The 25,998-nt window shown below is 47.3% G+C and overlaps 2 protein-coding genes and 1 long non-coding RNA gene across 11 annotated transcripts in view; 2 read left to right on the plus strand and 1 right to left on the minus strand.

Annotated features, from left to right (window-relative positions):
- LOC102181724 lies at positions 1,521-14,940 on the plus strand. Of its 2 annotated transcripts, XR_001918537.1 has the most exons (4): positions 1,521-1,647; positions 2,843-2,929; positions 12,112-12,230; positions 14,835-14,940. It is a non-coding gene; the product is annotated as an uncharacterized LOC102181724 (long non-coding RNA). The 2 variants fall into 2 exon arrangements; XR_001918538.1 differs by lacking the exons at positions 12,112-12,230; positions 14,835-14,940 and adding an exon at positions 12,231-12,727.
- DPH3 (diphthamide biosynthesis 3) lies at positions 12,813-18,212 on the minus strand. Its single transcript, XM_005675720.3, has 3 exons — positions 17,946-18,212; positions 16,899-16,973; positions 12,813-15,463 (listed from the first exon to the last, which is right to left on the minus strand). The coding sequence occupies exons 1-3, from the start codon at positions 18,051-18,053 to the stop codon at positions 15,398-15,400; spliced, it is 249 nt and encodes an 82-aa protein (XP_005675777.1). The 5' UTR covers positions 18,054-18,212; the 3' UTR covers positions 12,813-15,397.
- OXNAD1 (oxidoreductase NAD binding domain containing 1) overlaps positions 18,419-25,998 on the plus strand; it is a 44,298-nt gene continuing 36,718 nt past the window's right edge. Inside the window, exon 1 of one of the 8 annotated variants that reach the window (XM_018053112.1) lies at positions 18,419-18,846. The gene's annotated coding sequence lies outside the window, so the exon portion shown is untranslated. Of the gene's footprint in view, positions 18,847-19,054; positions 19,232-25,998 lie in introns of those variants that run through there. The other 7 variants (XM_005675727.3, XM_005675726.3, XM_005675725.3 and 4 more) reach the window with 7 other exon arrangements.

The raw sequence follows: 25,998 nt of genomic DNA on the forward strand, positions 1-25,998 counted from the left end.
CCGACAGGGCTCACCCACCCGCCTCCCGCCTCCCATCTCAGGGTGACAGAGCATGATGATGAGCACTCAGACGACAGCCCGGGGCCCCAAATCCGCGAGCTAAACGGGGCCAGGCTGTCAGGAAGGAGAGTGACAGGCGCTCCGCCTGCTGTAGGCTCGGCTGCCGGCTGCAACCGGCCACAGAAGAGCTTAAAACGGGGTTCGGAGCCCGTAGACCAGTTTGGGAAGCAGAGCTTGTGCACAGGCTCTGTGTTGACCACGGTCCGTGGCGGCCTGGGCTGGAGGACCACCAGGGGTCTTAATGCCGCTGGGCAAATCAAAGATTGGAGGTGGTCGGCAGAGTCGGGGTCCACCGGGCAGAATGCGGTGTGTGCCAGAGCAGGTGCAAACTCGTGGTCCCCAAATCAGCCCCACCACTGACACTCAAACCGCGCAGATTCAAAGAATGACCTCAGAGGTTCTGAAAGCTCAGCTGTTTCTTGCCAGGCCTCTACTTAAACCGCAGTCACGCACAGAGGCTGTGTTCTAGAGAGAAGACAGAGACGACCCCATCTGGACTGGGGTTGAAGAACTCACAAGATGCTGCAACGCTCAGGGGGGCTCCGATGCAGACACGTCCTCCGGCCGCCCCTGCGTCAGCCCCGGTCCCCGGACAGCGCCGCGTGGCTCTGTTTCCCTCGGCCCTGTGCTGAGGCTCTTCTCTGCCCCAGGGTCTTCTCTGAAGGCAGAGCAGTCCACAGAGCCAGGGAGCAAGCTCCCGTAAGAGTGAGCGCTCCAGGGCAAGCTCTCGTCACTGAGGGGAGGACCCAGTGGAGGGGCCCCAGCCTCCATCTCTCAGGGAGGAGCTTCTGAACGGAGGCATCTTGGGCTCTTCCCAGAAGGGCCTGCGGAACCAAGCAGCAGCTGGGAAGGCGCCCTTATACTCACCCCTCCTTCCCCATCCTCACTTCCTCACTCACGCGCCCCTGCTTCTGGGGTTCACCTCCCACGTGAACAGCTGCACCTAATCCTTGCCTCAGGCTCCACTCTAGGGGGACGCCGAGCCAAACCACAAGGAATGCAGCCTCCCTTTACGTGGAAGGACTGGCCCAGGCTGCCACAAGCGACGCCAAGTAGGCCTTCAAGCTAATCCTGCCCCCAGGGCTGGCCCCGCATCCTAACACAAGCAACGAGTGCTTACCCGTTTCCTTCACGGGCTCCGCCTTTCTGGCAGGACCTTTAGGTGACAGGTGACAGAAATGCAAATGACACAGCCTTAGTCCCTCAGAGGTGGGAGGTTCACAGGGAAACAACAAAGCATCTTGTGTAACTGAGGAAGGATTGCTCAGCCAGCCCTTCGGAATGGCGGCAGTGTGGCTGCGCCTCAGAGAACGAGCCACGAGGCTGGCCTTTTCATACCGGGAGGCAGAGGGCCCCAGGTCGCTCAGTCGTGTCTGACTCTTTGCGACCCCGTGGACTATAGACCTCCAGGCTCCTCTGTCCACAGGATTTTCCAGGCAAGAATACTGGAGTGGGTTGCCATTTCCTTCTCCAGGGGATCTTCCCAACACAGGGATCCAAGTCAGGTCTCCTGCACTGCGGCAAGATTTGTTACTGTCTGAGCTACCAGGGAAGTCCCAACAGCTCAGGTGGCCCCGAAGAAGACAAGTGCGTATATAAATATTGTAACGTGAATGAGTGTCTGTACTTTCCAGAAAGAATCTCTGTCATTGTTGCTCACTGACTGACTCAGGAGCCTAAAACGTATTTGCAGTTGGTGTATGGCTGAAACTGCAAGCGAATGTTACCCAGTCACGCCCAGCTCTCTGCGACCCCATGGGCTATACAGTCCACGGGACTCTCCAGGCCAGAACACTGGGGTGGCTGGCCTTTCCCTTCTCCAGGGGATCTTCCCAGCCCAGGGATCGAACCCAGGTCTCCGGTATTGAGGGCGGATTCTTTACCAGCTGAGCCACCAGGGAAGCCCAAGAATTTGTACATAACATTGAATGAAGGAATGCAGATAATTACTGAACGAATGAATGAGTGAAGCATTAAATAGAAGGGGAAGAGGACGGGAAAGAGAGAAGGTGGCATAAAGGAGGAAGGTTCGGGTGGGGTTAAGGAGGGACTTACCTAGCCCCCAGCCTTGGACAGCCGCTGCTCTCTCTAGGGTGTGGGGCCAGGAATGCTGCCTCAGTCCAGAAGGGGGCTGTGTCCCTCCTCCACCCAGTGCGGCTCCGTCCGCCTCTCCTTACAGCCCTGTAACCCTGTACTCAGGGCTCACTGGCCCGCGAGCCCGAGGCTGTCCTGAGGGAGATGTCCTGGGCCAGCGTCACTGCCCCTCCTCTGGGGAAAACCTCACACCTGTTTCGAGGATTCGGAGTCAGTTTTACGGAGCAACATCTTATCTTGCCTGTACAATCCTCTGCAGTGGAGCTCAGCGGGGAATAGCAGGTTCTGAACACATAGTTAATACTCTTCTACAATCGCTACACCCTTTACCATTATTTTTAGCCCTTTAGAATGCGGCTTGTCATACTGAAATGCTTCTGAACAAGAGGGAATTTTGGGTGATTAAGGAACTGGGCGAGGTTGGGGGAGAGGGAGGCCATGTCTTTTATTTCAGTAATATACAGGGGCGTGTGTGTGTGTGTGTGTGTGTGTGGGTAACAGTGTAAGACACTGCTACATGCAGGGACCTTGGGGACAAAGTCTGTATGACCCACAGCACAGAAGCAGGGGCTGATAAGCATGAATAGGAGTGAAAAGAGGAAAGAGAAAGGCAGGGAGGAAACAGCGTCCACTGCGCGCTTGACTCGTGCAAGGCACTTAGCCTGTGTCATCTTGTTTAACCTCACAGCCGCCCTGCGAGGTGATTTTCACGGTTCCGGGTTTGCAGCAGGCGAAACCGCCTCTCCCAAGGTCACCGTGCAACAAAGGACTCAAGGTAGGAGCGGCCCTCTTGCCGCGGCGCTGAGAGGGGAACCTGCGCCACCTGGTGGCCGGACTGGAACAGGCGGACGCCCAGGAACCGGGAACTCTTACAGACAAGGGCGGATGCTGCAGGGCTCGGAAGGACCGATGCTGAAGCTGAGACTCCAACAGTGTGGCCACCCGACGCGAAGAGCGACTCACTGGGAAAGACCCTGATGCTGGGAAAGACTGAGGGCAGGAGGAGAAGGGGAAGACAGAGGATGAGATGGTTGGATGGCATCACCGACTCAACGAGTTTGAGTAAACTCCGGGAGTTGGTTATGGACAGGGAGGCCTGGCGTGCTGCAGTCCGTAGGGTTGCAAGGAGTTGGACACGACTGAGCAACTGAACTGAACTGGTGAGAATTTGTACAGTGCATAGGGCTTATCAACAACTTCCTGTTTATCATCCCATCTGATTTTCTCAACCCAGGGAGGTGGTTAATTATCCTTTTTATTGACACAGAAACAGACTATGTTGATAACTCTCATAAACTTGATGTGAGGAAGCTGAGGCTTGAACCTAGGTCTTTAATATCACGTCTCATTTTTCCACCCTGTAAGAATGTATTGCTAGGATATTCTAAGGGAAGCAAAAAGAGAAAGGGCATAGAAGAGGAAGAGGAAGTTGGGAGAGGCGTTTCCTGCTTCTTTATTATACATTCTGGCAAATTCTGGAACAAAGGCTTCCATAGACCTTCCTGTGATGATGAAAATGCCCTTATCCTGGACTGCCCAATATGCTGCGAGCCACAGAAGCACGTGTACATGAGTGCTTGAAATATGGTAGTATGGCTGAGGAACTGACTTGTTAATTTTATTTCATCTCAGCTTCAATGTAGATTTTCCAAGCCTCATGTGGCTAGTTTCTGCCGTGTTGGACAGGGCGGATCTGGAATGCAAAGGCTGTGCTAAGTGTGTCTTGAGATGCTAAGGCCAGTAACTCAGTTCAGTTCAGTCGCTCAGTCGTGTCCCACTCTTTACGACCCCATGAACCGCAGCATGCCAGGCCTTCCTGTCCATCACCAACTCCCAGAGTTTGTTCAAACTCATGTCCATCACGTCGGTGATGCCATCCACCACCTCATCATGTCGGTGATGCCATCCAACCACCTCATCTTCTGTCGTCCCTTTCTCCTCCCGCTTCAATCTTTCCCGGAATCAGGGTCTTTTCCAATGAGTCGGTTCTTTGCATCAGGTGGCCAGGACCTAGTGGGCCACATCTGCCGCAGACCTGGGCTGAAGGGCCCGCAGGCGGCATTCGCATGTGGTAGCCTGCTCATTTGGAGAGAAGACACGGGGCCAGGGAGGTTTTGGTGCACCTAAGGCGGTGGCACCCTACTCCAGTGCTTTCGCCTGGAAAATCCCACAGACAGAGGAGCCTGGTGGGCTGCAGTCCATGGGGTCGCTAAGAGTCGGACACCGCTAAGTGACTTCCCTTTCACTTTTCACTTTCATGCATTGGAGAAGGAAATGGCAACCCACTCCAGTGTTCTCACCTGGAAAATCCCATGGATGGAGGAGCCTGGTGGGCTGCCATCTATGGGGTCACAGTCCTTCCACCAGCAGGTGGGGCCTGGGCTGCCCACACCCATATCCCATGGGGCTCTGGCTCTTCCACAGGCCCTGATGACTGTCACTCAGGGTCACTCTTGACAGGCTGTCCCCTCCCCTGCTCTCTGTGTGTGCCCCCTCCCAGCCCAGGGCACGGCAGTCACCTCCAGGTGGCCCCTTCAGGTTGCCAGAACAACTTCACTGGAGTCTGAGAATAGTCACCTTATCAAAGTCACAGCAGAACAGAGCTGACAGACCTCTGAAATCCTTCAACCCCCCTCCCGCGTTACAGCAGAGAGACTGAGGCCAGGACAGGTGACCAACACCGTCCTTGGATGCTTTGCCCAGGGCCCTGCCCCATGGAGCCCACAGATGGGGAGGAACACGTGTGAGAGCTAGGAGAACAGAAGCCATCTGGCTGAGACCAGGGCCCTTCTGCTTCATTATGTCCATACGGTGCTTAAAGCCTCAAAATTTCTGAGGAGGAAGGGGTGTGTTCGGCAAAGAGAACAAGGCTTCCGATCATTTATAATAACTGCCAACACATATTTGTCACACTGGTGAAAAGCATTTCCATTCTGTTCTTAAACTTTCTCTGTAATATAATTATTTTTTTTAAATCCCCCCTTGGCACAGAGATTTGGCCCAACTCATAAATAAAAATGCTTACAGCATCTTTATTGATTGAGTGACATGGTTTATCCAATTTGGTGGCTGAGTAACTACTAATAACCTTAACATTTTACAAGCAGAAAGTCCTTTTCCATGTCTAACTTCACAGATTTTTTTCTCTAGACCTCAGCATGGTATGACGAGTGCTTTGCCAAGCCAGATGGACAAGTCATAAGTAGGCCGTATTTTGCCAGGAATATATAAACAATAGCTGGCAGGTTCTGTTCAAGGTCCAGGTTCAAGGTTTCAGACCATATCAGACGTGACATGTGAGCTTCTTACCCGATTTTAAACAGCCTGGATAAGAAACTGTTGGGCACCACTGAAATGTATCAGGGAATCCATTGCAATAAAGACACTCAAAATGGGTCACCCCCAATTCCAGCAACCAGGAAATGACACATCAGTAAGATTCCCAGGGGTATTAGATTTCATTTTTAATGACATTGTGTGACCATATATCCCATTTCTCTCTATAATTAGAGCTCATGTATACCTACCTTCTGGAGAAGACAATGGCACCCCACTCCAGTACTCTTGCCTGGAAAATCACATGGACAGAGGAGCCTGGTAGGCTGCAGTCCATGGGGTTGCTAAGAGTCAGGCATGACTGAGCAACTTCACTTTCAGGCAATGGAGAAGGAAATGGCAACCCACTCCAGTATTCTTGCCTGGAGAATCCCAGAGACAGACGAGCCTAGTGGGCTGCCGCCTATGGGGTCGCACAGAGTCAGACACGACTGAAGCGACTTAGCATACCTACCTTCATGTGACTATATAGAGCAGACTTTGAAAATATTAACCTAAATTGGTGCTTTTGAACTATGGTGCTGGAGAAGACTCTTGAGAGTCCCTTGGACTGCAAGGAGATCCAACCAGTCCATCCTAAAGGAAATCAGTCCTGAACATTCATTGGAAGGACTGATGCTGAAGCTGAGACTCCAATACTTTGGCCACCTGACGTGAAGAACTGACTCATTGGAAAAGACCCTGATGCTGGGAAAGATTGAAGGCAGGAGGAGAAGGGGATGACAGAGGATGAGATGGTTGGATGGCAGCACCGACTCAATGGACATGAGTTTGAGTAAACTCCAGGAGTTGGTGATGGACAGGGAGGCCTGATGTGCTGCAGTCCATGAGGTTGCAAAGAGTCAGACACAACTGAACTGATTATTTAATACTAGGGTGAAGTTGCTTTAAATTTAAATACAGAAATCACAGCCAAAGCCTTGCTCATCTCACAACATAAGTGTAGCAAAAATTAATCCTACGGGACTGTTGTCTGATGTCTGGCCAGCAAAAGAGACTGACGACCTAGTATCTCAGTTAATACGGGGATGATGAAATCAACATCACAGTGTAATCTAAATGACATCATGCTAGGATCAGTTTACCTGCTTAACAACAAAACAAGTGTCCCATCCTTGCCTTGGCTTCCCCAACCTTGAGTATGGCAACTGACCTGGGACTACATTTCCCAGAACTCCCTTCTCTGTATGGTCCTGGGTGAACACTGACCTCCTGGCAGTCCAGTGGTTAGGACTAAGCTCTCTTATGGCTGGGACCTGGGTTCAATCCCTGGCAGGGGAACTAAGTTTCCACCAGTCATGTGGGCAAGAAAAGGGAGCAAGAAGGCAAATGGCAGACGTGTTTTTACACTCAGAAGGTTGGAGCAGGGCCCCTGCAACAGTGAATGCCCACAAACACTGTTCCCATCTACCAGCTTGCCTTGTTCTGGGCTAACTACTTGCACAGCTCCCTGGGGAACGGCACCAGTCTCCCTCGAAAATCACCCACGATGCCCAGGTTGGCAATGAGGAGACAGTTATACCTCCATTTGTATTTTGTCTTCTGCACACCAAGCTTTTCTCTCCTCACCTACGTGTTGGGCTGACCTGTAGGTGGCTTTCGTCTCAACACCAGGCGCAAGATGACAGGCCTGATACCTCCTTCTCACTCCTGCAGTCACATGAAGCCTGCCTGATCCTCTAACAAACCCCCCATTCTCTACCACTCATGGCTCTTCCACTTCTCCGGATCGAACCCTGACACGTCATGGCTAGGTTCCCGGTGGTCTTGGCCTTGGAATTCAGGCAAGTTTCTCAAACCGTGTTCCTGGGTCATTTCTAATGCAGCAAGAAATACGCACAATTAAACGCTGTTTCCTGAGCCCTTACTGTGCGCAGATACCGCGCTCCCTGCTATGTGCATCATCTCACTTAATCTTCTTACACAGTTCAGAGCCCCCTCCACGCTGCTTGACTCTTTCATCATCACCGTTTGGTGGCTCAGAGTCCTGCTGGGCCCAGTAATAGTCCAGGCTTTGGCATTTGGGATTGTAGACCGGGACCCACTGCTCTCTGGGGTGACCGTGGGTGCCCTGTCCCACTTTCATGGAAACAGCCTGGAACACAGGAGCTGCCTATTAAGAGTGTGTTTCCCCTCTTCCACACCCTCAGTCTTGGCATTAATCACTGCCCAAATGGACAAACATTGGCCCTATCCAAGAACAAAGAGTGAAGTCTGGCCTCAAATCTCTGCCTGGGGACTGGGTCCTGCTTGCCTGTCGCAGTCCCAAATGTTGACCCCCTGAAGCGGTGTCTGGGCTCAGGGCCGCTTACTAGGATACCCCAGCCCTTACTAGACATTCACTCCATTTGGGAGTCACTTTGTATGGAACCCCTTCCCCATCAAATACCCTTCATTTGCCAGACCGAGGTGGCTGCCTTCCTTGGGTGTATCCCTCCTGCATTTTAAGCATGCTGTGAGCTAGGGGACAGTATTTTTAACTGTGATTTCTTTTTCATGTGTCCTTTGTTTTAAACCCTTAAAGAGGAATAATTTGAAACATTGTTTCCCAGTCAAATATATAATCATGAACAATTTGCTCTGTAGCAAGAAGGGGATGGCAGGCACCCTCGAATGGATTAAAGGAATCCTAATTACTTACACCTGCAGAAGCTGTCACTTCTGTAAGGTGTACAATCAGCTGCCCAAGTGTGTGCTGGGAAAATGTGATTGTTTAAGCCTGGGGCACAGCTCAGAGCCCGCCCAGACTGAGGCTCTCCTACTGGGGTCATTAGCCCAGCGTGGGCTCTGCAGGCATTTGTCAAGGCGTATTGCATGCCTGGACATGAAAGCAGGTGTCCGAGCGAGCCCACACGCCTGTTTCACATGCAAATAAGTTGTGACCATTGAAAAAAACGGAATCCTTCTTACTTTGTGATTGTGAATTCTCTTTTCCAGCTGAGTCTGGTGGTTCACAGTGTGGCTGGCACGTTAGAATCACCAGGGAGACTCTACAAACCCTGATGTTCAAATTGCATCTAGACCAAGTAAATCAGCCTCTCTTGAGCAGCAGTTTTATCTTCTTTTTTTTAAGTGCAGGAAAATTGCTTTATAATGTTGTGTTGGTTTCTGCTGTACACCAAAGAGAATCAGTCATAATTATGTATATTCATATCCCCTCCCCACATCCCACCCCTCCGGGTCATCACAGAGCGACAGGCTGGGCTTCCTGTGTTATATACCAGCTTTCCACAGCTACTGTGAAATGGAGTATTTCCTGCCATATCAGTAAACAAGGATGTCACGTCATTGCGATTTCAGGCCTCCAAACATAAATTTCTGAGTCCAAGGGGCACCCAAAAGGGAGAACAACGCCTGCGATCCAGCAGCTGTCAGCTGCCGCCACTCCCTGCGGTAAGCGAGGACCAAGGATGGGCAAAAGCAAGAAGCAGGACGCTGGCCCTAGACAGCTGAGATGCGTATGAAGGGAGTGACGTCAGTGAGATCACTGAGTCACTGAGATCACTGCTGGCATCTTCCCGTACCTAGACGAGCGCTAAATTCCTTAGTTTCAGGTATCTGGTTTTCCTTAATTATCAATAATCTCTAATGTCCAGAATACCTGCCCCCTTTGCTGCCAAACTTAGATATAAGCTGACTCCTCCGCCTGCCTCCTCAGTTCTCTCAGTGTAACTTGCGATGCTGTCTCCCAGGCTTGAAGTCCTAAGAATGACCACCAGATAAAACGTACCTCTCAACTTCTAGGCTGTAACTCCTTTTTAAGTCGACACTGTCTGTTTTACACACGATGGTGGATATATGTCAACACTACTTTCTCAGTTCATCCTACCCTCTCCTCCCCGCCCTAATTTGTCCACAGCAGGGCCGAGTCCTTATCCGTCCATCTGCCAATGGACATCAAGGTTGCTTCCATGTCCTGGCTATTGTAAATAGCGTTGCAATGAACATTGGGGTGCATGTGTCTTTTAGAATTGTGGTTTTCTCCGGGTATACGCCCAGTAGCGGGATTGCTGGGTCATGTGGTAGATTTATTCCTAGTTTTTAAAGGAACCTCCACACTGTTCTCCATAGTGGCTCCATCAGTTTACATTCCTACCAACAAAGCAGGAGGGGTCTCTTTTCCCTGCATCCTCTCCAGCATTTATTGTTTATAGATTTTCTTTGATGATGGCCATTCTAAATGGTGTGAAGAGAGGCCTTATTCTAGTTCTGATTTGTATTTCTCTAATAATGAGAGTCCCTTGGACTGCAAGGAGATCCAACCAGTCCATTCTAAAGGAGATCAGTCCTGGGTGTTCATTGGAAGGACTGATGCTAAAGCTGAAACTCCAATACTTTGGCATGCAAAGAGTTGACTCATTGGAAAAGACTCTGATGCTGGGAGGGATTAGGGGCAAGAGGAGAAGGGGATGACAGAGGATGAGATGGCTGGATGGCATCACCGACTTGATGGACATGAGTTTGAGTAAATTCCGGGAGTTGGTGATGGACAGGGAGGCCTGGCGTACAGCAATTCATGGGGTCGCAAAGAGTCGGACATGACTGAGGGACTGAACTGAATTAATTAGAGATGTTGAGCATCGTTTCGTGTGTTTATTAGCCAGCTGTATGTCTTCTTTGGAGAAATGTCTGTTTAGGTCTTCTGCCCATTTTTTGATTGGGCTGTTTTTCTGATATTGAGCTGTATGAGCTGCTTATATATTTTGAAGATTAATCCCTGTCAGTTGTTGCATTTGCAGTTATTTTCTTCCATTCTGAGAGTTGTCTTTTCATCTTGTTTATAGTTTTCTGTGCAAAAGTGTTTTATTAGGTCCCATTTTTGTTTTTATTCCTATTAATCTAGGAGGTGGGTCAGAATCTTGCTGTGATTTATGTCAGAGTATACTGCCTATGTTTTCCTCTAAGAACTTTATAGTTTCTGGCCTTAAATTTAAGCCTTTAATCCACTTTGAATTTAGTTCTATGTATGGTGTTAGGAAGTGTTCTAATTTCATTCTTTGACACATAGCTGTCCAGTTTTCCCAGCACCACTTATTGAAGAGGCTGTCTTCGAAGACTCAAATTGTCTAAATGACTATATTACCCAAAGCAATCGCAATTCCTATCAAATTACCAATGGCATTTTTCACAGAACAAGAACAAAAAAATTCACAAAATGTATGGAAACAGTTCAGTTCAGTTCAGTTGCTCTGTCATCTCCAACTGTTTGCCACCCCATGGACTGCAGCACGCCAGGCTTCTCTGTCCATCACCAACTTCCGAAGCTTGCTCACACTCATGTCCATCGAGTTGGTGATGCCATCCAACCATCCCATCCTCTGTCATCTCCTTCTCCTGCCTTCACTCTTTCCCAGCATCAGGGTCTTTTCCAATGAGTCAGTTCTTCACATCAGGTGGCCAAAGTATTGGAGTCTCAGCTTCAGCATCAGTCCTTCCAATGAATGGTCAAGGTTAATTTCCTTTAGCATTGACTGGTTGGATCTCCTTGCAGTCCAAGGGACTCTCAGGAGTCTTCTCCAACAGCATAGTTCAAAAGCATCATTCTTTGATGCTCAGCTTTCTTCACAGTCCAACTCTCACATCCATACATGACTACTGGAAAAACCATAGCCTTGACTAGATGGGCCTTTGTCAGTAATGTCTCTGCTTTTTAATATGCTGTTTAGGTTTGTCATAGCTTTTCTTCCAAGGAGCAAGCATCTCGTAATTTCATGGCTGCAGTCACCATCTGCAGTGATTTTGGAGCCCCCCAAAATAAAATCTGTCACTGTTTCCATTGTTTCCCCATCTATTTGCCATGAAGTGATGGGACTGGATGCCATGATCTTCGTTTTTTGAATGTTGAGCTTTAAGCCAGCTTTTTCACTCTCCTCTTTCACTTTTATCAAGAGGCTCTTTAGGTCCTCTTTGCTTTCTGCCATAAGGGTGGTGTCATTTGCATATCTGAGGTTATTGATATTTCTCCTGGCAATCTTGATTTCAGCTTGTGCTTCATCCAGCCCAGCATTTCACATGATGTACTCTGCATAGAAGTTAAATAAGCAGCATGACAATATACAGTCTTGAGATACTCCTTTCCCAACTTGGAACCAGTCTGTTGTTCTATGTCCAGTTCTAACTGTTGCTTCTTGACCTGCATACAGATTTCTCAGGGAAACACTAAAGACCCCGAATAGCCAGAGCAATCTTAAGAAAAATGGAGCTGGAAGAATCAACCTCCCTGACCTCAGACTATACTACAAAGCTACAGTCATCAAAACAGTATGGTACTGGCACAGAAACAGGAACACAGATCAGTGGGGCAGCAGTTTCAAAAGCTCCTCAGGTGACTCCAGTGAGCTGCTGGGCTTGAACCCCAGGGCTCAACCAGTGGTTCTCAAGCTTCAGCTGCATCAGCACCACATTGAGGGCTTGTCAAAACCCATGCCAGAGATCAGTAAATGTGGAGGGTGTTCAGTCTTTTGCATGTTTCATATAATGCTGTCAGTGCTCAAAAAAATGAATTCCTTTTGCATCAGAATAGGTAACATTTTTGATTTTGCACATACAACGGGCAGTACTGAATGCTGTCATTAGCTAATATAGTCATTTTTACGAGACTGTTTCATTCTTATCCTTCAGGTCTCAGAAAAGGTGCCAGACTGAGATGCCTTCAGTATGCCCTTCAGAAAGGCACTTGTATCATATCACCTGGGCCCTAAACACAGCCTGTTCTCTTATTTCCTCTCTTCTTGTTGCAGGTAAGCTCCATGATGACAGATGCCTACCTGCCTTCTTCACTTAGTGGCAAGCATTCCATAGACCCTTGCTGAATGCGGGTCTGTTGCCCCCTCAGAGCAACCCTGGGAAAAAGGCACCATTATGGCCTATATTTCACAGACTAGGACATAGAGATACACAAAGACTAAGAAACCTGTCCAAGATCACAGTGGAGAAACTGAGATTCAACCCGTGTCCTGACCAGAGCTGGGCTCTTAAACCACTATAAGAACTACCATGTCTTAAGCAGCAACCTTCCTTCCCAGCAAGAAACTGAATCACTCACCTAAGAATGTCAATTATATCTGCCTTACTGCCACTTAATCCGAAGCTTATTTTTTCCCAGATAACTATTAAAAATCCAGAACCAATACCCACGTGGCCCACCTGTGGTAATTGTGGCAATTTCTTTCCTATTTAAAAACTGTACCATCCACAACAGAAAGCTACCTCCAAAGTCCCAAAGCAGGTTAAAGATTTTCCCTCTCATATATAATCACATTACAATATTTAAATACATAATGCTGGTATCTAGGGGAGGAAAAATCACATGAAAACAAATGGATGTGAATAATGTGACTTTATTCAGCATGCTAATAGTTTAAACTGGTAATAAATTAGTACATACAGTTATCAAAAATGTTGGGGGCTTTCCAAGAAAAGGGTTTCTGAATGTGTCTAGTGAAGTATCTGCAGAAGCCTCTGATGTGGAGTTACTGAAGAATGGAGTCTTTCTCTGTAACTCATCTTTAGCATTTAGTTTAGAAAGGTTTCGATTACCATTCCAGCTCCTGCAAACTACGAAGCCTGAAATTACAGTACTGAATTTAGAAATCCCGATTCAGTCTCCTGATTTTAACAGATGAGGAACCCACTGGTCTTGCCGAAGATTACAAAGCTAGCAGGTCATGGAGCTGGATTACAAATTAGTCCTCAGAGGGGCTCTGAAATGTCTGTGAAGCCAAACAAGGGACACCACAGAACCCTAGTCATATCTGCAAGACCCTGGTTTTACCTTCTGCTTAACATAGGATTAAATCCTGATGTGTTCTTTGTGGTTAACAGACGTAGTGACTCAGTTGCTTTTGGGAATGAAATCATGCCCGCGATCACATTCCTGAGTATCATTGATCACGCGTGCCTTCAATGTCTCCTGGGACGTTTGGACTCGGGCACCTTTTCTTCTTGCTCTATGCTCACAGCAGAGGTGACATTAAAGATATCTATTCTTTTTCGAAATTCATCATCGGTTTCGATATCTACAAAACCATCAGATCTGAGTGTGGGACAGTCTTTTTCTCTTTGCAATTCATCCCCACCAGTTAGCACACACCCTGTTCTGTCCACTTGAGCCACCACTGGTTTCAGAGCAACTGTGGATGACTTCTGGGGTGTCAGTGACCCCGACAGTGATTTCTCAACACATCAAGAACATGCTGTACACTTCTTATAATGTACCAAGCAGTTTGGGCATATAATTTTTGGTGATTTACTTCTCAGTCTAATGGCTTCACATAGCTATGCTATTGGCAGGAGAAAAAAGGCCACTGGCCTGTTTTAATTTAAACCCCCAGTGAGTGTACAAAATATTTATCAGTTAGTAATAAAATGCTCACATTCTGGCAAGCTATTTTTCTCGTTAACTGCAGGAGCCAATTCCACAACAACCCACCAGACATCAGTTAATTTTATGTACACACAACAAAGGTGTGTACATAAAGGGAAATTTGAAATTTCCATGCAAGTGGTTCTATTTCTTGCTACTCTCACGGCTGTGGCAAAGGAAGACCAATGGCCTATCTTTGTATTTTTTTCTCCAGGGCAACAATTCTCTACAGGAGTGAACGTATGTGTGGTTGCAGCTTATAAAGGCTTACTATACATGCCCTTGGGCTTTCCTGGTGGCTCAGTTAGTAAAGAATCTGCCTGCAATACGGGAGACCTGGGTTCAATCCCTAGGTTGGGAAGATCCCCTGGAGAAGGGAATGGCAACCCACTCCAGTATTCTTGCCTGGAGAATCCCCATGGACAGAGGAGTCTGGCAGGCTGCAGTCCATGGGGTCACAAAGAGTCGGACACGACTTAGCAACTAAGCGCAGCACATCTATGCCCTCAGGGACATATTTAATTAGAACAGGCATCTCATCTTCAAGTCCATCCTTAGTAAATATAAGGGCTGTTATCAAAGCTTTACCTTTTAGGACTAGTGACTTGATTTGGTGGTAGTGCTGAAAGCACGGCCGCCAGCCATGAAGACTTGACGTTAACCCCTGTCTAGAGTAAGATTTCATTAGCCTTACCGAAAAACAAATACACACACAAGAACCCAGATACAGAAATACTAGTTGCACCAATCTCGCAAAACCACTCAAGCATTTAATTAAATAACTAAGTAGGCATAGTTCTCTCTTCTCGTTACCAGTTTCACTTCCTTTTGCTGTTTTTTATCATGTCCTGATTTTCAAGGAAAACGCAGAATATTGATAAGGAAAGTCCATATCCTTTGACTGTTTTGTTTTTTGACTTTTCTTCTTAACTCACTAACTTTGTGAGCTCAGTATATGTTTTCTTCGCACCACCACCAGGACCCAGTATATGAAGCATAATGAAATGGCACGTTTAATGGAACACAGATCCCTGATGGTCAGCGTGGTGAGGGCGTAGAAGGCACAGTCCCAACGGACTAGAGGCAACTGACTTCCTTCAGTTTATAACAGCAAAGCTGACGTCAAATTGCATAGAAAGGGCTGATTTTAAAAATCTTCATCAGTGACTAAAATAAAAATCTTTTTTAAGTTAAAGAAACCTAATGCTTTGAGGTAGATGATGCTATTGTCAGATAATTAAGTAATAGTGTAAAGATATAAAAATAAAACTACGGGAAAAAAGCACTGATTTGAAATTATCTTCTTTCATGTTCGGATGGAAACACTTCCAATTCAAGGTTTTAAGCACAAAATCCAGGTATGTCATGTGGTGGACTTGCTTCAGTTGGAGATGAACTTAGCACCCGATGGAAAGAATCCAGATTCTCATGAACAGCAAACCACAAAATGATTGTCCCTGTGAAGAAGCCAGTGACTCCACATTTGAGTTTTCCAGCTTGCCTCATTCCCCAAGTTCAGGTTCTAGAACCTAAAAGTCTTCTTCAGCATTTAACCAGTTCTTTGCTGGTGGAAGGGGCTGGGACTGTCTCTCCACACGTGAACTGATCCTAAGACAGAACAAGAAATCACATTACTCACCAAGTATCTGTCACAGGTGCACCAATAGTGAGATTTCACCATGTTACACAGTCTTGCTCTGTTAAGGTTTTCCTTTGCTCTATGATTTCATCCTTGGTCAAAGTCAGCACTAGAAACATGATCTTGCCCAGGTTTAGACCCAAATTCATATTTAATGCACCGTATTATTATCTCAGGTGGCGCCAGTGGTAAAGAACCCACCTGCCAATGCAGGAGAGGTAAGAGACATAGATTTGATCCGTGGGTCTGGAAGACCCTCTGGAGGAGGGCATGGCAAGCCACTCCAGCATTCTTGCCTGGAGAATCCCATGGACAGAGGAGACTGGCGGGCTGAAGTCCATACGGTCACACAGTAAGACACGACTAAAGTGATGTAGCATGTACAAACCTTACCTTATAAACAAACATGTCCATCTTCACGACAGAGCTCCCACTTCTCAGAAATCACATTTATGAAACACGTTACATCTCTTAAGGTTCCATATTAATTACTACGTGCACTACTACTTCTCCACGTCAATATTTGGTCGCTCAAATACCTGTTCTCTTCAAATTACTTCTTCCAGCTAAAGTGGGTAGCTCTTTATGTTTCCCAACACAGATAATCTGCAAATTAGCTACTTTGTAAATGAAGTTCAACCTCTGATGATTTATCCTGGCTTATGCCAGCCATCCCAGGAAACCTCTGCCTCCCAGGTTACTCCTCATCTCCTGTAGTCTGATCCCTGTTAGGGATCAGCCTTATTCTGTCCCTGTCAATCTCTGACTCCTGCCCAGCACCTGGAACCCTCTCATCATGCTCTTTGGAACCCTCTCATCATGCTCTTTGGAACTTATGGTCCACCATCAACATGAGGCTCCATGTTCTCAACCTCTGTAAAACAGCCTTCTTGCTCTAACACAGGGTTCTCAATGGGTGGTGGAAAGGAGGTGTTACTTTTATCTTTGGGGACATTTGGCAATGTGTAGAGACATTTTGCAGAGAAGGCAATGGCACCCCACTCTAGTACTCCTGCCTGGAAAATCCCATGGATGGAGGAGCCTGGTGGGCTGCAGTCCATGGGGTCCCAAAGAGTCGGACATGACTGAGCCACTTCCCTTTCACTTTTCACTTTCATGCATTGGAGAAGGAAATGGCAACCCACTCCAGTGTTCTTGCCTGGAGAATCCCAGGGACGGGGGAGCCTGGTGGGCTGCTGTCTATGGGGTCGCACAGAGTGGGACATGACTGGAGCGACTTGGCAGCAGCAGCATGAATGGCTCTTTAAAATTCGTTTAAAAAACATAGCATTTTCCTAACACACCATTAGAAAACAATCTCCTGCACTAACATATCACAGGCAGACTGCTCAAGGTTCCTGCAACCCTCTCCCCCCTCAACCATTTTAGAACCTGACTCCTTACCTTGTCATAAATCACTTTTATAATGAGAGAGCAGCTAGGGCACGTTGCCACATCTTCCCCATTTTCCAAATCTTCCTATAAATAAAATTAAATACCATATGGTCAGCACAGCCTTCCCTTGGCGATTTCCTCCTCCCCAACCCTCTCACTTCTGTGGGCAAGCTCCTTGGAGGCTGGCTACCCACAAGGCAGTTCAGTTCAGTTCAGTCCTGTCTGACTCTTTGCAACCACATGGATCGCAGCACGCCAGGCCTCCCTGTCCATCACCAACTCCTGGAGTTTACTCAAACTCATGTCCATTGAGTCGGTGATGCCATCCAACCATCTCATCCTCTGTTGTCCCCTTCTCCTCCCACCTTCAATCTTTCCCAGCCTCAGTCTTTTCCAAGAAGTCAGTTCTTCACATCAGGTGGCCAAGGTATTGGTGTTTCATTAGAGTCCAAGGTATCGGACTATTCATAGTCCTTCCAATGAATATTCAGGACTGCCTTAGGATGGACTGGTTGGATCTCCTTGCAGTCCAAAGGACTCTCAAGAGTCTTCTCCAATACCTCAGTTCAAAAGCATCAATTCTTCGGCGCTCAGCTTTCTTTACAGTCCACCTCTCACATCCAAACATGACCACTGGACAAACCCACAAGGCACGTGAGGACCAAAAGCACCTCCCGAGAGAAACGCCAGCCCCATTCTTCCCTGGAAGCGTCACTTGGGGAAAAAACACCCAGGAGGGTGAGTCATGGTTCAGTCGTCTAAAAACTCACCCCCACCTCGGAAGACAAAAACACACTCCTTCCTCCAAAAAGCATCCTAGGGAGGGGAAGCTTGAGTGGCGGGGGTTGGCGAGAAGATTGGTACTCGCTGCCATCCACCCCCTCCCCGCTCTCCTAAGGCTTGACTGAAGGCCAGAACCATAGACGGCGCAAAGTCCCGACTCTGGGAGAATTCAGAAAGGGATGAAAAAAGGAAGCGTTTAACTCTGAGCCGCGCGGGTCCGCGGCAGGAACTCGGCAGGCTAACGCGCGCCCGCTCAGAGGAGCCTCCCGTTACCTTGGTGATGCAGAAGTTATCTCCACACGGGCAGGGGTAGAAGTAGGTCTCCGAGTCCTCGTCGTATTGGAAGTCCTCGATCTCCACCTCGTCGTGAAATACCGCCATTATCACTGGAACCGTCACAAGTCTGTCAACTTCGCCGTCCGACGCTGGCCGGGGACCCGGGCCAACTCAGCTGGCGCGCGCCCACACGGGCGTCTGCACAGAGCACCGGCGCGCGGAGCCCCGCTTCCGGCCCACGGAGGCCCGCTTCCGGCTCAGGGACAATGACGCAACTCCGGGCGTGAGGCCCAAGGGGTGACCGGGCAGCGGTCACCATGGAGATGGCGGCTCTAGGGGGCGGAGACACGGGCGGATAGAGCGCGCGGCTCGGGGTCGGTCGAGCGTCGCTCCGCCCATTGGGCGACAGCAACCAATGGAATATGGGTTTTGCTCGCGCGTCTATGCGTCACATCGAGGACGCCGGAAGCTCTCCGGCGCTAGGGCGGAGCTTGGCGCTAAGCAAGCGGCTGGGTTGGTGCGGCGGCGGCGGTGGTGTGGAGACGCCTCACTGAGGCGTAGTGTCCTGTGTCTCACGTCCGTGGGCCTCAGGCCTTAAGCAGACTCCGTAGGAGGCCCTGGTCGGCCTAGGTAGTGTCAGCCCTGCCCTTGGCGCCGCTGGCGGAAAGCGCTTTGCGGGGTAAGAGGCGGCGGCGGAAACTGCTCAGCCCCCTCGACCTCCGGGGTGAGGGACGGAAAGCTCCTCAGAGGTCTTGATTCACCGAGTGACTTTGAGCTCCGAGCAGCGCGTGGCTTGTGATCGGGCCGCGCTCGGCTGTCCAGGTACAGCCCGGCCTCTCCCTCAGCCCAGCTTCTCTTCAGAGGCCCGTGAGGTGTGTGGTCGAAAGGACTAAGCGAGGTCTGTTACGCGGGGTTGACGCTCAGTATCATTCTTCCACCAGTGCTGGGAATCTAGGTGTCATTCATTCCGTGTTAGTAGTCTTTAAACGGAGATACAGAGAGTCAGATGTCTTGGCCCAAATCGCACACCTGGGAAATGAAGAGCCTGGCTGTCCCCAAAGCCTAGGAACGAATGACTTAACTAGTGTTGAACCACAGCTCCGGGAGTTGGTGATGGACAGGGAGGCCTGGCGTGCGTGGGGTCGCAAAGAGTCGGACACGACTGAGCGACTGAACTGAACCGAACCACAGTTTCTTCTTTGAAAGAGAAATGGAATCAGCACGCAGAGTTATTATAATACCGTGAGGCCTTCATATACGTTAAAGTGAAATGCAGATAAAAGGTGATACGTCTTGTGTTGGCAAAGTGGGGTTTCATGGGAGTTTTGCTCTATTACTAAGCATTTATCCAAATCTTGGCAGAGTAGGAAGGCAGTGGGGAAAAGCCCTATTGAGAAGCAGATTTGGGCTCAGGAGATGACTGTTTGGATCTCGATCTGGGAGCTGAATATTTACATTCTTTGGCCTTATTTCCTCTTCTGACTGAGAAAGAGTTGGATTAGAGATGATTTACAAGATTCCTTTCAGGTCTAACATTTTACTTTTGCGTGGAAATTGCGAGTTTTACGTGGTTCAGCAATTACATGTACCATATTTATGTTAACATAATACATATGCATGCTACAAATGTCCACGTCCCTATGCTTATTTATGAATACACAAACGTTTGCATGAATTAATTTTGTGTGTGCTGAAGTCCCAGCTGGTTTAGCTCTTTCAAAGCTTGAAAACCTAATGGCAAAGGAGTCTTTGGGAGAAAATTTGGAAGTTACATTAAAAGGGTTTATAGAATATAGCAGAGGCCTCACAAATATTCTGTTTTCCTTAATTGGAGATCTAACCAGCAGTGTTTGTTAAACGTTTGTTAAACTCATTGCAGGTTAACTGGACTGATTATACTTTGAGCAAAGGAGCAGAAAAGCCCTTTTGGTAAAGCCTATGTAGCCCAGAGGCTGCTCTCTGTGTCTGTGAGTGAAGTGAAAGTCGCTCTCTCGTGTCCGACTCTTTGTGACCCCATGGACTATTCTCCAGACCAGAATACTGGAGTGGGTAGCCTTTCCCTTCTCCAAGGGATCTTCCCAAACCAGGGATTGAACCCCGGTCTCCTGCAATGCGGGCGGATTCTTGACCAGCTGAGCCACAGGGGATGCCTTTGTAGACGAGGATTTTCCCAGGTAGCCTCTTGGAGAGAGGAGGACAGAAGAGAGTTGTTAGTGTCAGAATTGCAGTCCCAGTGATCGTTTTGAGGTTGGGAATCTTTTTTGTTCTTTAGTACTTCTGAGCATAAGTACCTTCAGAATAAAGGTGAGTTGTTTTTGAAGGTCTGGAAATGGGTGCGTATTTGGTTCATGGAAGTATAAATTGGTACACTTTTTAGGAAGCAGTTTGGGTCTGTCAAAAACAATTTGCTGAGGAATTTTGGAATCTGAAGTTAGTAATCCTAAAAGTTACAGGAGTTGTTGGGTAATTTTCTTTATAATTTCTTTGTAATTTTCCAACTTTTCTTTGAGTATGTATTACTTCAAATAGGAAAAGAAAAGTGAATGAGCCACTTTATTAATAGTAGTTGACACTGTGTGCCAGACCCTGTACCAACTGGTGTTTACATGCATCATATTATTAAAACAACGAGGTATAGGCATCACTCCCATTTTCAACATTGGGAAACCTGAGGGTTAGAGGCTTAGGTTTAGAAACTTGCCTAAAAGGGCCAAGCTGGTGAATGTCAGTAAGCTATGGTGAGAACTCAGGCCTGGCTGAGCCCAGAAACTGGGTCTTTGTGACCTTCAGCGCCATCTGTGATCTGATGCTGCTTGAAGCAGAGCTGGGTTAAACAGGCAGCTCTGGCAGTCTGCAAAGGGCTGAGATTTTCCTCTAGAGTGGTGCTGGCTCCCTTGAGACCTGATTTGGGGGTCTCCTTGGCCTTGAGTACTGCTTTCATCCTGCCATCTGTTGCCACATCCCTTGTTTGGCCAGAGGTGGGTCTGCTTACCTGCCAGTTTGAGTGCATACTGTGCTGAAGAAAGTAAAACTAGCAAAACCCGTGATGCATTATTTTACGCCACCCAGCGTTTTTGAATAAAACGTAACAGTGACTACTGAACTGCATTTATTCCTAGAAAAGAGTGGACACATTTCATAATGAGATATCTTTGGACTCAGAGAGTATGACAAAAACAAATTTAATAGTAGCTATACGGTCATTTGAGATCACAAATTTATGGTTTAAAAATAATTTTTTAAAAATCGTAATGCTGCTGATTTGGAAAACAACAGTGAACAAAATTCTTAGCATGAGATTGAATTTAGAACTAGGTCATACTTACGTCATAGCAGCTGTGTTTTATGAATGTTGTTGTAGGTCAGGCTGGGCAGTTGTTTTTTGGGCACATAACCCACTGCCTCTCTAGATTGGTATTGATTTTTAGTGATCCTCCTGTGTGCCAGGTATTTCCCCAGACATGTACCCCTTTCAGCAACCCAGTGAGGTAGTCTTGGCATTTCCATTTAAAAAGAGGTGACTGGCCCAAGGTTGAAAGCCAGAAAGGAGTCAGATCTGAGCCCGGTTCTGCTGGTTCTGACTGCAGCACCCTGCAGTGACTTGTGTCTCACTCGGGGCCCCTTTCGGAATGCCAGAGCCTGTGCTTCCTCACTGGCACCTGGGGCTCTAAATCGGCAAGGGCCAGCTCTGAGTTTAGTTCTGCTCTCCCTGCTCTGTGAGGCATTCTTGGTTTTTTTTTTTTCTTTCTCTCGCTGCCTGTTCACACATCATCCTGTCTCAGCGAGTGATAGGGCTCTAGCTTCAAAATCTAGTCCGTGCTCATCTGTTTCTGTCTTGGGTTTATTCTGTCTGAGCTTAGCCGGGCACCTTCTAACTGAACTTCCTGCTTCAGTCGGTGCTTTGCAAGGCAGCCGGAGTGGCCCTTTAGCGTGAGTGAGATCACGCCCCTCCCCTGGTTTGTTCCAGCCCTCCAGTCGCCTCCCTTTGCCTTTGGAAGAAGGCCTGCTCCCTGGCCGTGGGCGGCCGTGGCCTGGCCCTGTCTCGCGCTGGGGCTCGTCCGTCTAGCCCGGCTCTCTGCCCTGCAGTCGCGCTGGCTGTGCTCCGTCTCACACACCAGCCTCGTTTCTGTGACAGGGCCTCTGCTCCTTGGCTCTGCACTTACCCTCATCGTTCAGGTCTCTGCCTCAGACTCCTCTTGAGAGAGACCTTTCCTGATACTCCCCAGCCTCCATCACTCTTATTTCCTTTGCACACTTACTGTAATCCGTGTCTTTTAATTGTCTGTTTATTAGCTGCAGTAGACGTTGCGATAAAAGCTTCATGTAATGGCAGAGGCCTTGTGTCTGGTTCTTTGTTGTGTCTCCGCAACCTAAAACAGTGCTGGATGCCCCAGTAATTGTTAAATGATTTGAATGTGCTTGTTGAACAGAAACTAGTATAGTTCATTTTAAATCTTAAATGTAATCTGTTGCTTGTAGGACTGCTTAAATGGCTATACGCCCACTCCAGTGCTCTTGCCTGGAGAATCCCATGGACGGAGGAGCCTGGTGGGCTGCAGTCCATGGGGTCGAGAAGAGTCGGACACAACTGAGCGACTTCACTTTCACTTTTCACTTTCACCCATTGGAGAAGGAAATGGCAGCCCACTCCAGTGTTCTTGCGTGCAGAATCCCAGGGACGAGGGAGCCTGGTGGGCTGCCATCTATGGGGTCGCACAGTTGGACACGACTGGAGCGACTTAGCAGCAGCAGCAGCAGTATTTATGATACTTTTCTCTGTTTCAGAAATAAAATAACTTTTTGGTGAGTTAAGGGCCAAATGAGGATACAAACGTTGGTGGAATGTTCTTTTTTTGTATGGTTTTGAAAATTACTTAATATATGCTAATTTTCTATAGTTAATTAATGTTTACATTGAATGAATAAAACCACTGGACACGTTTCAGGGTATGGATAGGTGTTTTCCTTTTTGTCCCGTATTGTTCACTTCCTATTTTTTGAACGTGGCCTTGTGTTAGTTTTTTTAGTTGAAGTGTGAGCGCGTGCATGTTCAGTTGTGTCCTGCTCTTTGCTACCTCCTGGACTGTAGTCTGCCAGGCGCCTCTGTCCATGGGATTTTCCAGGCAGCAGTACTGGAGTGGGGTGCCATTTCCTACCCCAGGGGACCGAACCTGCATCTCTCGTGCCTTCTGCATCGGCAGGCCGCCTGCGAAGCCCTTCCTGAAGTATGGTTGATTTACAGTGCCCCTTAGCTTCAGGTGAACACCGCAGTGATTCAGTTATATCATGCATACATGCGTATGTATCAGATTCTCTTCCCTTACAGGTTTTTACGTAATATTGAGTGTGGTTCCCTGTGTTAACAGTAGGTCCTCACTGGTTATCTGTTTTATATTTGGTAGTGTGTATATGTTAATCCCGAGCTCCTGACGTATACCCCCCTTCCTCTTTGGTAACCGTAAGTCTGTTTTCTGTGTCTGTGAGTCTGTTTCTGCTTTGTCGATAAGCTCATCTGTATCATTTTAGATCCATGTGTAGGTGACACCATACGATTGTCTTCCTCTGTCTGACTTCACCTAGTCTGTTAATCTCTAGGTCCGTCCGTGTTGCTGCGGATAGCACTCTGTCATTCTTTTCTATGGCTGAGTAATGTTCCCTTGCGCATTTTATCCACGGTTTCACCCGTCTCATGCGTCAGTGGACATTTAGGTCGCTCCCGTGTCTTGGCTGTTGTAGATGGTGCTGCACTGAGCACTGGAGTGCCTGTGTGTGTTCAGTTGTGATTTTCTCCAGGTACATGTCCATGGGATTGAAGGATCACGTGGTAGCTCTATTTTTAGTTTTTTAAGGAGCCTCCATGCTCTTGTCCATAGAGGCTGTGCCGATCTGCGTTCCCACCTACCGTGTAGAATGGTTCCTTTTTCTGCACATGCTCTTAAGCGTTTAGCATTTGTAGACTTTTTGTCGATGGCCATTCTGACTGGTGTGAGGTTATACCTCATTGTAGTTTTGATTTGCATTTCTCTGATAATTGGTGATGTTGAGCATCTTTTCATGTGCCTTTTTTGCTGTCTGTGTGTCTTTGGGGAAATGTCTGTTTAATCTTATGCCCATTTTTTGATTGGGTTATTTTTTTATGTAGAGCTGTTTGTGTATTTTGGAGATTAAGCCCTTGTGGGTCAGTCACATTGTTTGCAAAATATTTTCTCCCATTCTGTAGATTGTCTTTTTATTTGGTTTATGGGTTCTTTTGCTTTGCGGAAGCTTTTAAGTTTAATTAGGTCCCATTTGTTTATTTTTGTTTTTATTACTCTAGGAGACAGATTTTAAGAAATCTTTCTGCGATTTCTGTCAAAGAGAGTGCTGTCTACATTTTCCTCTAGGATTTTGATAATATCCAGTCTCACATTTAGGTCTCTAATTCATTTTGAGTTTATTTTTGTGTGGTGTGAGGAAGTGTTCTAATTTCATTCTTTTACATGTAGCTGTCCAGTTTTCCCAGCACCACTTATTGAAGAGACTGTCTTTTCTCCATTGTATATTCTTGCCTCTGTCATAGATTAATTGACCATAGGTGTCTGGGTTTGTTTCTGGGCTTTGTATCCTGTTCCATTGATCTATATGTCTGTCTTTATGCCAGTACCCTACTCTTTTGATGATTGTAGCTTTGTAGTATAGTCCAAAGTCATGGAGTCTGATTCCTTCAGCTCTGCATTTCTTTCTCAAGATTGTTTTGGCTCTTCAGGGTTTTTTGTGTTTCCATACAAATTAAAACTTTTTTTTTGTTGTTCTAGTTCTGTGAAAAATTCCATTGGTAACTTGATAGAGATTGCATTGAATCTGTAGATTGCCTTGGGTAATACAGTCATTTTGACAGTATTGATCCTTCTAACCCAAGAACATGGTCTATCTTTCCATTTGTTTGTGTCATCTTTGATTTCTTTCATCAGCTTCCTGTAGTTTTCAGAATATAGGTCTTTTATCTCCTAAGGTAGGTTTATTCCTAAGTATTTTATTATTTTTGATGTATGTTAATTGCAACTCTTTTCTTACTTTCTCTTTCTGATCTTTCATTGTTAGTGTATCGGAATGCAACAGATTTCTGTGTATTAATTTTGCATCTTGGGACTTTACCAAATTCATTGATGAGCTCTAGTAGTAAATTACTTAGTATATGTTAATTTTCTGTAGTTAGTTAACACTTTTGTTGACTATATAAAGCCACTGGATGTGTTTCAAAATATGGATAGGTTTTTTTCTTTAAATACCTTATTGCTTTAGAAGGCGCTTTGAACACAGTTTGATAAAATACCCCTTATTTACCAGTAGGTGGCACTCTTGGTCATGGTTATTGCTGTTGTTAAAAAACAAAGATTTTAGAATTTTAAAGAAAACAGCTTTTAAAAATTAAGTTTTCTTTGTTTTCTAGTTCAAGCTGAGCAGTAGACCAAACGGTGTGACCACTGGAAGATGTGTCTTAGCTGAGGGCAGCTTATTGTAGCAATAGATGCCCAGAACTGAGCAGGACAGTGTGTCCATGTTTGCCTGCACACCAGTTAAACTTTGTCAGGGAGTTTGGGCCCAGTTTGGGTACATGATGACATGTACCTGTTATCAGCCCCGCCCCTGGACTGGTTGTTCATGGGGTGGAGACCCTAAGCAGCAGGAGATACAGACGGTTCAAGAAAGATGAGTGGGCGTCCCTGGTGGCTCAGCGGTAAAGAATCCACCTGCAATGCAGGAGACCTGGGTTTGATCCCTGGGTCGGGAAGATGCCCTGGAGGAGGGCTTGGCAACGTACTCCAGTATTCTTGCCTGGGAAGTCCCATGGACAGAGGAGCCTGGCAGGCTGTAGTTCATGGGGTCGCAACAGAGTCGGACATGACTCCGCAGTGAAACAACAAGAAAGATGAAAGAGAGAAGCAGCAAGAGAAACAGACAAGAAAAGTGGGACCATGAGGAGTGGGTGGAAGGGGGCGCCATGGGGGGCGCCACTGAGAGGAGCTTGGCTGTGAGGTGATGCTTGCCTGCTGCAGTGAGCCTTTGCTTT

The sequence above is a fragment of the Capra hircus genome, chromosome 1 (assembly GCF_001704415.2).
Source record: "Capra hircus breed San Clemente chromosome 1, ASM170441v1, whole genome shotgun sequence".
Lineage (NCBI taxonomy): Eukaryota > Metazoa > Chordata > Mammalia > Artiodactyla > Bovidae > Capra > Capra hircus.

What these genes read in the sequence shown, in the direction of transcription:
- DPH3 (XM_005675720.3), bottom strand. Translation starts at nt 18,053, where the DNA reads ATGGCGGTATTTCACGACGAGGTGGAGATCGAGGACTTCCAATACGAC. An exon ending in ATAACTTCTGCATCACCAAG is followed by an intron (nt 16,974 to 17,945) that starts GTAACGGGAGGC and finishes TTTTATTTATAG; the next exon opens with GAAGATTTGGAAAATGGGGA. An exon ending in TAAAAGTGATTTATGACAAG is followed by an intron (nt 15,464 to 16,898) that starts GTAAGGAGTCAG and finishes GTTCTGTCTTAG; the next exon opens with GATCAGTTCACGTGTGGAGA.